Source organism: Haliaeetus albicilla, chromosome 11, assembly GCF_947461875.1.
Source record: "Haliaeetus albicilla chromosome 11, bHalAlb1.1, whole genome shotgun sequence".
NCBI lineage: Eukaryota > Metazoa > Chordata > Aves > Accipitriformes > Accipitridae > Haliaeetus > Haliaeetus albicilla.
This window is the reverse complement of record NC_091493.1, coordinates 36,086,820-36,100,412: the sequence shown is the minus strand read 5'-3', so window position 1 is coordinate 36,100,412 and position 13,593 is coordinate 36,086,820. Positions and strand designations below refer to the sequence as shown.

General features: G+C 38.6%; 1 protein-coding gene across 11 annotated transcripts in view; it reads left to right on the top strand.

Moving 5' to 3' along the window:
* The window catches only part of FGFR2 (fibroblast growth factor receptor 2), an 86,189-nt gene extending 73,274 nt beyond the window's left edge, over positions 1-12,915 (top strand). For all 11 annotated transcript variants that reach the window (XM_069797121.1, XM_069797122.1, XM_069797125.1 and 8 more), the window contains 5 exons: positions 3,002-3,124; positions 4,478-4,548; positions 6,312-6,449; positions 7,269-7,374; positions 11,110-12,915. In XM_069797121.1, coding sequence (XP_069653222.1) covers positions 3,002-3,124; positions 4,478-4,548; positions 6,312-6,449; positions 7,269-7,374; positions 11,110-11,274 — 603 coding nt within the window. In that variant the 3' untranslated portion in view covers positions 11,275-12,915. The remainder of the gene's footprint in view (positions 1-3,001; positions 3,125-4,477; positions 4,549-6,311; positions 6,450-7,268; positions 7,375-11,109) is intronic.
* The last annotated feature ends 678 nt before the right edge of the window (positions 12,916-13,593 follow it).

Sequence of the window (13,593 nt, the reverse complement as noted above, 5' to 3'; positions counted from 1 at the left end):
GCAGGAGAGGCAAATATAAATGGAGTGAATTGGTCACTTAAATTAGGTGCTTTACTTAAAACTGGTGTTTGTCAGGAGAGCAAGCTTGTTGAAAGAATTTATTTATCCTGTCATGTCCCTAGACACTTCTTCAAATTTCCTTCAAATGTTTTTCTTTTTTTTTTTTCCTAACCAGTAATTTGATTAAATTATAGTTATGAAACTTTAAATAGCCCTGTGTAACTAACTCTGTAAACATATTGTGGCTTGGGGGACAATCAATCTTGAATATCTTGGCTGGTGTTTGGACCCAATGGCTAAACCAAAGCACCAGATATTGATGATAAGCACTTCCTGCAAGATGTGGAGTGGTTAGTGGGGTTTGTACCAATTTCCAGTCATGTCCGCTCCCAGGTATGGAGCTGGTTTTAACCAAAGACCAGAGCTGAGTGTAAACCTCCATTCCTGTTGTGTAGAGTCATGATTTTTTTTATTGCTTTTCTGCACTTGTAGAGGCTAGGGGGAGGGGGAATTGAGATCTAATTTTGCTTTTATCCTTTTATTTTGAAATGGTAATTCTCAGCGCAGTAGGGTAGACAGGGTGACATGCATGACACCAAGACAAAAATCTTCTAATGGAGTAAGCATGAGCATTGTATTAGGTAAAGCACCTTAGGATATCTCTTTCTAAGATTAATGAAACATTTGCCTGGCAATGAGCCATGTCCCAAGAAAATAGAAGTGGTGTGAAAGGAAAAAATAAATCTTTTGATTGGCAAACCTTGAGAACAAGCGTCCGTCCGCCTAAGAAGCTCTGAAGTGCTGTTGTAGGATAGTGCCAAGAAGGTGTGTGCTCACACAGATGCACGCGGCAGAACCGTTTCATCCTTCATCCAGTTCCTTTGCAAAAACACTTGATCAGCGCTGCGCCGAACTTGACAGAATGTGAGGCACTGCACAAGGCAGAGGGAAAACAAAGGCAGCACATAGTAAAAGTGCGCATTCCAGTTCTTCAGATATCCCACCATTTCTGTTTGTATTTCACTAGTTCTCTTCCCCTTAGGGATCCATTTACTGAGCTGGAATAATAAGAGAGCTGGTCTTCTCACGGTATTTCCATCATGCGGGAACTGTGAGAAGGCCAGTGTTCTTGTTATTTCAATCCAATAAATGGCTCACTGAGACTTCAAAAAAGAAAAAAAAAAGTAATGATGATGTTTGGGCACCTACTTTTTGCCTTACAAAAAGTTTATGCCTTACAAGCAATTGTACTTAGAAACAATATCCCATTTCCAAAGTTGGATGGATGCTTTTTAAAATTCTGTTGACACGTCCTCTCCGTCATGCCAGTACTGTGCAAGAACAACAGGGGAGCTCCAGATACAGGGACCGGCCCAGATAATTGCAAAGAGACAGCAAATCGTTAGGGCCAGAGGCTATGAAACCTGTCAGATATGGAAATCAGTAATGGCACCATTTCAAAGATAGGAAGAGTCTCAGTTGTAAAACTGTAGGGTATGAGAAAGCAGAAATATACTGAGAGAAGATAACAGGGTTTGAATCATTTGGTGTATTTGCTCAGAGGTGTTAACATGCCATTTGAGGTGCTCTGTGGTACCCCCAGCCTGCTGTTCTGGAAAGGCAGGGGTCTGCTGTAGATCCTGTGTCATCCCTGGTAGTCTCATCAAGATACCTTGGATATCACAGGGCATCTCCGATGACAATGTGTACTTCTGTTTGGGCAACCGAATTGAGTTCCTAGTGTCTCGGCAGCTGTTCTTGCAGGGTTGAGAACAGGGACAGGGAAGTAGGAAGGCTGGCCCATGTGGTTTCTGCTACCGTAACATTGCTGATGCTGAATTAGAAGACTGATTTGATCCTGAAAGCATGTGCTGTTGTCTAGTCCTGCGTACATAAAGGCATTGCTGGAGCAGGTTTTTCCTGGCAGTTCCCCATGACTAACCCAGTGAGGAGCAGAAGCTTTGTAGTCTTATTTTACCCATGCAGGATAAGAGATCTCAGAAAATTGCTGGGGCAAGTTATAATGCAAGAAAGAAATTGGCTGTTGTACAGTTTTTTGTAGTGGTTCATTCCAGCATGTCTATGCACATGCTGAAATAAAGAGGACAACATAAAGAGTAATCCAAAATTGAGGAGGGGAAAAAAAAAAGATATTTAACTTGAAAACTAGAAGAATATCCTGGGGGGATTCCAAATGCAATGTGTCTTACCATGCCCTTGCTGCCATCAACCCTAATAAGGTTGCTTAAACACAGGAATAATATCCAGAGCAGTCACAATGTCCTTTCAGTGTCAAGAATCAGTTGCAGTTTTTCAGGATAACGCTAACATGAAGGCAAAAATCTCTGAGGAGATAAAACATTTTTAGTTTCAGTATCAAACAGCCCAGCCCAGACTGTGTTGTTTTGGTTTAATTAAATTGTTACGGTCTCATGGTTGAAGTAAACAGGGCACCTATGTCTACACACTAGACATCTAGTTTAAAATTATATGCTGTGGATATATCTCGTATTAAGATTTTTATTTTGAAAATGGTTGCACTGATCCAGACTGTCAGTTTTTAACTCTGGTGAGATGATACAATTTAAGAGAAACAACTTAATAAAAAGCTCATTAACAGTATTTGTAATGAAAGTGCTGCAATACCTGTACCTGGGCACATGTAATGGAGAGTGAATCACAAACAGCATGGCACAGTTTGCGTCACCACCCAAGCTTTCAGCCTTAGCAAAGTATAAGTCTTAAATAAACCGAGCTTTTCTAAGAGGCTTCTTAGGGCCGTTGTTCAACTTGGAAACACCAGCTGAGGGGATGGATTGCAGTAATTAAGACAATCATATTTCACAGGCTTGCAGTAAATGTGTGGCTTTCCCACCTTGTGATTTAAGTTAAAAACTGTAAAGGAGACTTAGTTATGGTGTAGAAGTAATTCCACTTTTACAGCAGTTTATTTCAGTGGGCCTTTTTTTTTTTTTTTCACCTTCTTTTCTTTTCTTTCCAGTGTATCCATCGAGACTTGGCTGCAAGAAATGTTTTGGTGACTGAAAATAATGTCATGAAAATAGCAGACTTTGGTTTAGCCAGAGACATCAACAATATAGATTATTATAAAAAGACTACTAATGTAAGTGGATGGTTTTCTTATCTCTGGAAACAAGTGTTTATTTCAATGATTCACTTCAAGACTGTGGTTATAAACTTGATGGGCTGCTTGTATAGCAGCCTCACTTTTCATCACAGACAGAAAAAGGGGATCAAGGACATAAGCATTTCTGTCACCTCTTACAGTGACAGTTAAAACCATAACCAAAACTGATAACCAAACTCTGATAACCTCTTTGATAACCAAAGAGGCTGTATGTTGTATGATTTATTAGAAGTGCTAAAATACAAGAATAGTTTTTTGTGTGTCCCTGACTCCAATTACTTGAAATAAGTGGAAATATTCCTGTTGATTCCAGCTCATTTTGTACCAAGCCTAGGATCTTGAAAAACACTGTATAAACACTGCTAGCAATAACCATAATAAAAATCCTGTTTATGTGTGGTAATGATGCATACAGCTTTATGCCTTTTGCCTCTGGTTAGCTTGTTATGTACAAGTTATGGTGTTAGCATGAAAGTGGGGGCTACAGGTTGAGAAAATTGATTTCTACTCCTCACTCTGCCACCGTTTTGCTGTTTAACCTGTACCAAATCAAGAAGATAAAACGTTTCAGATGTAGTTATTGGTGCCTAGTTCGAACAGCTTATACCTCCTTCTCAGGGGATCTCTTAAGATCCTGACGAACTACACTCGGGTTTTGATGGGAACTTTGCACAACTCCCTCAGTTCTACAGACTGTAATATTTTGTGTAAATATTAATTATTATTAACAATCGTGTTAAGTGGCTTATCTGTGAAAATAAAGCACCCAGGTAAGGGTACATCAGTACTGGAGGGAATCAAACGTTCTCATATCAAATTTAATGCGATTCCTGTGCTCTGAGCAGAGCAGACGTTGTGTGCAAAGCAACAGGCTGTTGTGACTGTGAGCTTTGGATCACTGCAAAAGGTGAAAGAAGAAAACAAAATTCTTGGGTTTAGTGATCAACTTATTTTTGCAGGCAGGCCTATTTTTCAGAGGATTATTGATTGTTTTTCTTGTCTTTAAAGAGCTGTAGTGGAATGATCTTTTTAATTTTGATCTGTTTATCCTGTTGTTCTCCTAGCAAGCAGTCTGGGAACTTTTTGGGAGCCCTCAGTGCTTTTAATTTTATCTTCCATGTTTATATCCATTTTTCTTAATGATATCCCTACTTTAGCCCATTTTACTACTTTTTCCCCTGAAAATTTTAAAGGTAAATTATGTGCTGGTTTGCATTAGCAGACTGTTCTCTGAGAATTGATTCCTCTTTAAAAAAAATTGGTGTTGAAATCGTCCTGTCAATTGCTACCATTTTGATTTTTTTTTTCCCTTCCCCTCCAAACTTACAGGGACGGCTTCCAGTAAAGTGGATGGCTCCAGAAGCTCTGTTTGACAGAGTTTACACGCATCAAAGTGATGTGTAAGTGGCTTTATTTGAATGGAGTTTTGGGGGCTGGGAAGGAGGCTTGTTTTGGTTTGTATTTGTTAAAGTTTGGGGTATTTTAAATGTATTTTCCTGTTGTCCTTTACCTTTAAGCGTTTTCATTCTGTTTCACATATTAATAGATGGAACAGGACTTGCCCTTAGAAAGTGAGGATTTTATGGTAGACTGCTAACCAGTGCTCTGTTACTAATCTGCCCAGCTTCAAAGCACATGAAAGGTGGAAAATGCTAACCTCCTTCTGTCAGTGCGGAAGTTTCCCCCCTTGAACTTATTTACGGATGTGCAGCTACAAAGAGTCTATCTAATTTGCTTGGCTTTTGACATACTCTGGACTTCCTTCAGGTTTAAAAAAAAAAGAGAAGAAAGAGAGAGAGAGAAAAAGAAGAAAAGAAAGTTCCTGAAAACTTCTTATAAAAATTTGTGCTAAGATTAGGTATAATAAAACATAGGCTGGATATAGTGGAAAAGTTTTCTCTGATTTTTAGAAGTGTTGTTGCTTCCCAGCAGTACTTCACATGTAGTAGGAAATCATTGGACTCTGACACTTCAAAATCTTTTAATACGTGCACAGAGTCGCTGGCTGATGCAACTGCTCAGGATTCTGCTTCCTATTGCAGTTTCCTAGGCCCATCTACAGTACTCGCGTGCGTTGTGCTTGAAGTAGACCTGTTATTTTTTATGCAATGCAGATGAAGATCTTATGTTTTTTATTTCTCCGAGAGAAGCTGTTAACTGTAAAGGGCTGGATGCTTCCCAGCACAGGTGTAAAAGGTTATGCGTGTCAGTACAGGGTTAAAAAGAAAAAGGGCAGGGTGGAGAAAATAAGAGGTATCTCCTCTTTCTTTAACCTGAGCGTACTTCCTGAGCTGCTCTCTCCTTAAGCATTTACTGAGGCTTTTCCTGCAATCTTTACATTACTTACAAAGGAAACTATATACACAGGTTAAGGGTGGATCAAACTTTTGTTTTAAAATAACATCTTGGCAAAATATTTAAGTGAATGTGAATTAAACCACTGGTTCAGGACTGAAAGTCAGTCTGAGCTCCTCAGCAGCCGGGGAGCGTGAGGATTTCAGTGCTGGAACTTGGAGACTCTTGGCCCTATGGTGGCTTTGAAGACGACTAAAGATAATATTATTGTAAGTTTGTGCAAACAGTTTACTAAAATACACCGCTGCAAAGCTGGGAGAGCTGCGGAGAAGCTCGGGAGCCAGTGCAAGCTGTGTGCTGTTGCTCACCTGGCAAAGCTGCCTGCCAAAGAGCCCGAGGTTGCCAGCAAGGCGTGATGAGGCAGGCTCTGGAGGAGGTAGCAAGCAGGCAGGAAAACTGGCTTAAAATTATCCTCCTTCATTTCCTAACAAAAATGAATTAAAAAACAAAAAACAAACAACAAAAAAGAAGAGCAGAGTGATGCAAAATTTTTTTTGTTTTGAACAGTCTGCTTTTTCCAAAATATTCTGCCACATAATTGCAATCCAGCTCAGCTGTGAGCGTTCTGTAAATAATTAAGCTGTGAAGACGCAGTTCTTTGCAGTAGCCCTGGAAACTCGGGTGCTCGGCGCACACCAGACAAAGGCAAAGACCGTGTTTGAGAACATGCTCAGGTCAGTTTTGTTCTATACACTGCATCTGATGCACTTCACAGATTGATGCCCGGGCAGGTGCTGATTTAAGCAATCTCGTAAGAGGGACTACTAAGAGGCAGATCTACTAACGGAGTTTTCTCTTTGCTTTGTAGTTGGTCATTTGGTGTGTTAATGTGGGAGATCTTCACGTTAGGAGGATCACCCTACCCAGGAATCCCAGTGGAGGAACTTTTTAAGCTGCTTAAAGAAGGGCACCGAATGGATAAACCTGCCAACTGCACCAATGAACTGTAAGGACCCTTATTTGCTGTACCAGGACCGCAAGGCACAAACTGTTCTGAATTCACGTGGTTAATACTACCTCCAGCAGAATCAAACATTTTCAGAATTACTTGACTCTGAAATTATGGATATATGTGTGGGTATAGATATGTAAAGAAAAGGTGTGAGAAGGTCTTCAGGAAATGTTTGACAGAAGATACTTCTTTACACACCTTGCTGTGATCCCACTGAAAAAAGAAGAGATCGTCTACAAGCGAGTCTTCGTCAGTGTTTTTACACCCATATTTGTTTTAGTTTAATCTCGTTAACACGAAAATTCCTAAATGGCACACATACCACTAATCATATGTAAGGTACATCAAGCTGGTTTTGTACACAACAGAATACATCTGGGAACTTCTGCATTAACACGCCAGTATCTCCTGGTGACGAGGGGAGAGTGTTGTCCCTTTCTGATATTTCAGCATAGTCCTTAACTATTTTTAATTTTTTTTCCCCCCATTTTAATTTCTTCACAAAGACCGCAATCCCTAACACGCAAAAATATTTAAGCATGTGTAATTTAATACCACTGAAATTCCTGGGATAGAAGGCTACAGAAATGGGTCCACAAAAAGGTAATTTAGACACTGGGCGAGAGAGATACAGGAGTAGAAATGCACCTTTGAGGGAAGGGAGTATTGCACAATTTTGGGAAAGTCAGTGGTCTATGTGTAGGGCTGTGGGTGCTCACTGCTTTACTTGTGATGAAGAACATTGTGTATGAAAAGGTTTACGAGAAGGACGCGTGATTTTAATTAAGCCAAGAAAATGTGTATTTCTTACAGCTATATGATGATGAGAGATTGCTGGCATGCTGTGCCTTCACAGAGACCGACTTTTAAACAGTTGGTAGAAGACTTGGATCGGATTCTCACTCTCACAACTAATGAGGTAGGTAAATTGTTTCCCTCCATAAGCTGCTGATCAGGACAAATGGTTCAGGAGACAGATGGAATTTATTCAATTATGAAATCCTGCTCAAGTTCTCTTCTTGTTCTGTTTGTCGTTGTCCTCTGAGGTTACACGCAGCTAAACTATGTATCCTATGAAATCCTCGGTTTCTTGCCATTATGCCTTGATTTATGTAACTAAACAGAAACACATCTTTAAAGTGTTTTTCTTCATTTCTCATTGCTTCTTTTGATGTTTTAGCATAGCAGTATCGAGGGACTACACGCAGCAGGTTGAGAGGCAATGTTTGTGTTTCAGTACAAGTTTCATGTGAAGGAGAGATGTAGAGTTCATGGTGTTTTTCATTTATCGACTCAGTTTGATTCCCAGCCATGATATCTAGGTCAGAAGAGGAGAAATCGTCAATGGTAGATTTCAGATTATATGTCTGAGAGTGAATTAGGTTCACTGAAATAGCTCTCTGTGGAGGGAATGAGGACCCATGGGGAACATGTGAACAGCCATCCAATTATCCAAAGGTCCTGCCTCACACTGCTTCAGGTTGGGATATATGAATGCAAAAAGGTTTTATTTGAAGAGCATTCTTTCAGAGGTCTGAGATATTATTAGTTTTAGCAAGGAACACACTGATTAGGATATTCACACAGGAATCGGTTCTCTTATCACTAAATCACATGCATCTTTGAGGAAGATGATCACAAGTGATGGAAATGTTGATTGTTTTGGTGGAAACTTCTTTTGAGAGAAAATGCTTGGTGTCCCAGAAATATTTTACAAATCCCTATCATTGATTTCCTATCAAATGATATGTATAACAGGAGAAAAAAAAAAGAATTAAACTCTTACAGAGGAAAGTTGCAATAAATTGTTTTGACCATTTCAAAATAAATTTTTCAGGTTTGCTGTGATTATAGCACTTCTTTATAAGGGGGGGAAAGGTAGAAAAAAAAAATTTGGATCACTTTATATTGGTCCTCAACATTACTTTCTAATTTTTCAGAATTGCCGGAGAAATCAAAACCGGATTATTAAGCAGCATTAGGAAAGGCAGCATGCAATAGACATGACAGGAGAACCTAGTAAAGAGATGCCATTTTTAATGGTCATCGTTTGCCCAGTAGATCCGGTTGAAAAAGATTCTTTGGCTTCAGTAGCAGCTATATATTTATCTGGATTCTGGTTTTAAGGCTTACCCTAAAAAGTGGCACCTTCAGGAATGGCTCAGAGATGGGGCAGGAACGTGCACTCCTTTGGGAGCTGGTAATGCAGCTCTGCGTACTGTTACCGTTTTCCCCTCATCCAGTCCCGACTGCATCTTTTCCTGCCTAATTTATATATGATTTCACAAGACCGGTTGGAGGTGGGCTGGCTGCCACCGCAGAGTGCTGGGTGGCTTGGACTGGATATGCATTTGCAAATTCAAGAGGGAGGTTCTGGGCTGCAATTCTAAGCCTGGGAAAGGATATTGCTTTCTTTTTTGTGTGTGTTTAACCATCTTGCCTTCCCAATTCTGTACTGCTCATGGACCTGGAATGATCTCAAAGGTAACCTGAAAAAGCCTCTAGGGTTATGTAAATGACTTTAGACTAGAATCATAGGAAAAACGGCTGGAAAAAGCTCAGGAACACATCCAGTCCATCTGATCGGCCTACGGCAGGATCCACTATACGTTTGTCATTCCTGACAGATGTTTATGTAACTTGTCCTTAAAGATCTCCACTGCTGTATTTCTGCATCACCCCTTGACAGTCTATTGCTTTGTTTCGTTAGCCTTGCTTTTTTGAAAGTTTTTCCTAATCTCTAATATTTCAACATAAGCTATTGCTTTTGTCCTATTTACCCTGGACATAGAAAGCAAATTATTTCACTTGTCTTTGCAGCACATTTTACGTTCCTGAGAACTCATCGTGTTCTCACTCACTGTCTCCTGAGAACTCTAGTGTGTCCTGTTTTCCTCCATAGCTTGTGCTTTTGAGACCTGTAATTTTGTGTAATCCACACAGTCTTCCTGAAGCGCAGGTCCTTTGTGCGTCAGTGTGACAATACTTCTGCTTATCCTCTCCACGGTGGCACTTTCCCTTTCCCCCCAGAATGCCACTGTTGATACAGGGTCAGCCTGGTTTACCTTTTTTACTCAAAAAATTGCTAGGGCAGCCAATAATATCTTCTTCTGCATTTGTGCAAGTAATTATTTCTGTTTAAATGGTAAAGTCTTGCTCTTCTCCATGCTGAATCATCACCTGTTGGGGTGGGTTTTGTTGTTGTTTTTTCCCCCAAAAGCCATCCTCATGTTTCCCAGAGTAGCGTGCAATGTTTCCCTGATTGGCGTGAGCAGAAGTCACCAAGAGTCAGCCTCATGGCTGTGTTGTTCTATCAACACCAGGAACCATCCTGATACTGGGAACTTCTTATGCCCCTTTAAGTGACTCTGACCCTTGACATTGGATAAGGAGGCTGAAGAGGGGATAAGGATCCCATTTTCATACTGGATTCATAACTGAATTACATCAAGCCTTTTGATATGATGAGCCATGCCTGATATCCCCATGAGAAAGCCCCGTTTCTTAAAATACTGGAATAGTTTCTTCTTCTGTCTGTCTAGAAAATGCTTGATTATTACTGGTCACGTAGGACTGGTTTGCTAATGAATCAATATGGGTCAAGATTGTCCTCATGGATCTTCTGATAGATCCATATGGATCCAATAGATCCATAGTTCCAAAGTGACTTCTCTTGCTGCCTACTGTACTTGTTGGCATTTAAAACTTGCATTCCTCCCCTCTTTTAAAATGATAACCATTTTTTAATGATAATATGGTAATGATTGAATTTCTGACTTAAAAAAATATGTTAACCAAGAACTAAATTACCCCAAACCTAAGCACAGCAGCATAAAATACTGACTGAGGTGGAAGACTTGTCTCGTCAGTAGGATCATAACTTGTGGTTTAGCAAATGAAGAGATTGCATTTAAATGAATGCAGCTGCCTTTAGAAGTTGAAAGAGAAGGAACATTTCAAGGAGAAAAATAACTTTATTCTCCTGCCAAAACTGTTGTTTCTAGCAAAAGAGCCTTAACCCAAAACTTGGATTCAGCAGATATTATTTCCTTTTTTAATGACTGCTTTGGTCACGGCTACTCTGGGACACACACACACACACACACACACACAAATGTGTAGTGTAAAAAACCCAAATCTAGTGAATTTAATTTTGTTTTCTTTTCAGTTCTTTTTTGCACGTATGCCACTGCATGTTTAAACACAAATTTAATATCACAGAATATAAAACAGATATTCAAAGTGACCAAAGGAATATAAAGTTGGAAGTATCTTTCCCTCTCCAAATCATTACCATGTGCTAAAGAAAAATGTTTCTATTTAGGATGAAATTTCATTTTTATCATTGTGAGTGAAAAGTCCTCTTTTGATGTGGTTGGCATGTTTATTTCCACTGACGCGGCTAATGCTGGTGATGTTGGACTTCAGAAAAGTACCGTGTTATTGGTTTGTTTTTTCTTTCTCTATTCAAGCTCCTTGTTTTATGAGATATTTAAGCAACAGGCAGTTTTGAATCAGTTGTGTTACACAAATGAGTGTCGTTTTTAAACAGTCTTTTACCCGCTCTATAATTAAGCCAAATCAGAGCAGTGGTAATGTGTTATTGTCAGTTTTACTCACTGTCTAAAAATGCAACCTATTTCTTTTGTCATAGGAGTATCTGGACCTCAGTGGACCTCTTGAACAGTATTCACCCAGTTACCCTGACACGAGGAGTTCGTGTTCTTCAGGTGATGACTCTGTTTTTTCTCCCGATCCAATGCCTTATGAACCTTGTCTTCCCAAGTACCAACACATGAATGGAAGTGTTAAAACATGAGAAGAAATCATACAGAGGAGTAAAGAAACAAGAACATCAAGCTACCTACCATATACAAAACAAAAATCTTTTCTCCAGGACCTTAATGTTTCTGCTTGTACATATGAAATATGGGGGGGGGAAAATGAAAAAGGAAAAAAAAAAAAAGAAAACTTGGAGGAAAGCAGTCAGAACCTACATAAAGTATCTCATAATTTGCAACTTTTAAATGTTCCCAACAAAGAAGAATGTTTATGAACTGTGTCTAGATACCCATTGCTATCAATTTTCTGGCTTCCTGTAAGCTGCAACAGACTTTGTTTGTACAACGGACCAGTTGGACTTGAGGCAAACTTCGGGTCTGCCTTTCTTGTTTATTTTGTAATATTTGGAGAAAATATATGTTGGCACACACTTACAGAGCACAAACGCAGTATATAGGTGCTGGTTGTATGTAAATATATTCAAAATATGTATAAATATATATTATATATATTTACAATGAATTATTTTTTGTATTGATTTAAAAATGGATGTCCCAATCCACCTAGCAAATTAGTCTCTTTTTTAACAGCTATTTGCTAAATGCTGTTCTTACACAGATTTCTTAATTTTCACCATCCAAAGGTGGAAAATACTTTGCTTTCAGGGAAAATGGTATATCATTAATTTATTAACTGATTGGTAATGTACAAAACAGTTAATCGTTTATAGGGTTGTTGTGTTTTTGTAATTTAAATGGCATTTCTATGCAGGCAGCACAGAGAACTAGTAGATATATTGCTCAGACTTTACTAGTTTTCAGATCTTTAAAAAAAGAAATATTTACAGTATATAACTAATTTGGGGGAATTAAACTTTTGATTTATTTGTGTTAAAAACTGCAGTGTCAGATGATTATTCTTATCAAAACCAAATCCTTTAACAAGAAAGTCTTTTATTCTCAATACCTGTCACTTTAACAATTTAACTCTTTAGCAATGTTTCCCATGGCCAAAAAGCAGAATCATTCCACAAAAAAAAAAAAATTAAAAAAAAAGAAAAAAAATATTAAAGAGGGTTCCTAAAGTAAGGAAAGACATTAATTTGTCTATAACCATAGCAGAACGTACTGCTCTAAAAGGAGCTGAGCTTCTACCCTGAGTTGCACATGCATCAAATTAACTACAATTCTCTTCCCTGAGTTGGATAATAGGCTCCAGATCTTTTGGCCTGGATCTTTTGCCTTTTAGACTATCCCTCTATTGTAACTTAAGTTAAAAAGAGAGAAGTTGTTTATAATGACAATTTGCCATAGGAATATCAGCATCTTTTTAAGGGATTAATTCATGCTGACTCCAGTATTTCCTTCTGATCCATTCCATAACAGTAGGTATAGCACTGGCCTCTGCTAAAATATCACTGTTGTTTGTATCTTTTTACGGAAGTCTTGTGTTTTTACTCTCAGAACACTCACACTGATATGGCCATGCAATATGAATGCAAATTACACTGTTTTATGTGGTGGTGTTTTTTGTTGGTTTGGTTTTTTTTGCTGTTTTTTTTTTTTTTTTTTTTAAATTGGGTAAAAGAAGTATTAAAATCTGTTAACTTTTGTACTGACAATAAAATGTTTCTACAGATATTAATGTTAAAATTACAAAATAAATGTCATGCAGCTTATTTTTCCTAATCCTTTGTGTCATACAAAATGGTTTCCTGAACATCAAGTGATGGAATGCGTCCAGAAATGCTTCCTTTTGACCTTATCGTAGATCCTATATTACAAAGCAATTCTTTCAGGAATAATACTTTTGCCTCTGTCTTATAAAATGGCTGCTCATGAATAACATGGGTTATTTGAGTAAACATACGTACAATCCTTGGTGTTTGTGGGGTGGGACACTATTTGCTGGAAGATGGTTTAAAGTGTTCGTAGTATAGACATAAAATATATTCCCTTTGTTTAGTCAGGCTGTATCCTTTAATTAGTGAGGTTTCTCATACATACTGGAGAGGTTGGAGGACCGTTTGTATAGGAGATGATTGTAAAAAAATCATAACAGATGGAGAGAGAGTCATCATGGAAAGAATATGAAAGTTTGGGGTTTTTTTTTACTTGAAAACAGAAGGCAGACACACCAAAATAAGTAGTGCTTGAGACAGAAATGGGAACTTTATGGTCACATTACTGTTGCAGGTTAGCCAGAAAAGGGTTATTGAACCTGGTCTTCTCCACATGCTGTAAAAGTGCTCCAGACACCAAACTATTCTTTGGTTTCTTTTCGTCTCTTTCTAATTTGACCAGAAATCCCATACCAATCCCAAGAAACTTTCTGAAAAAAGTGCCTGTTAAAAGCT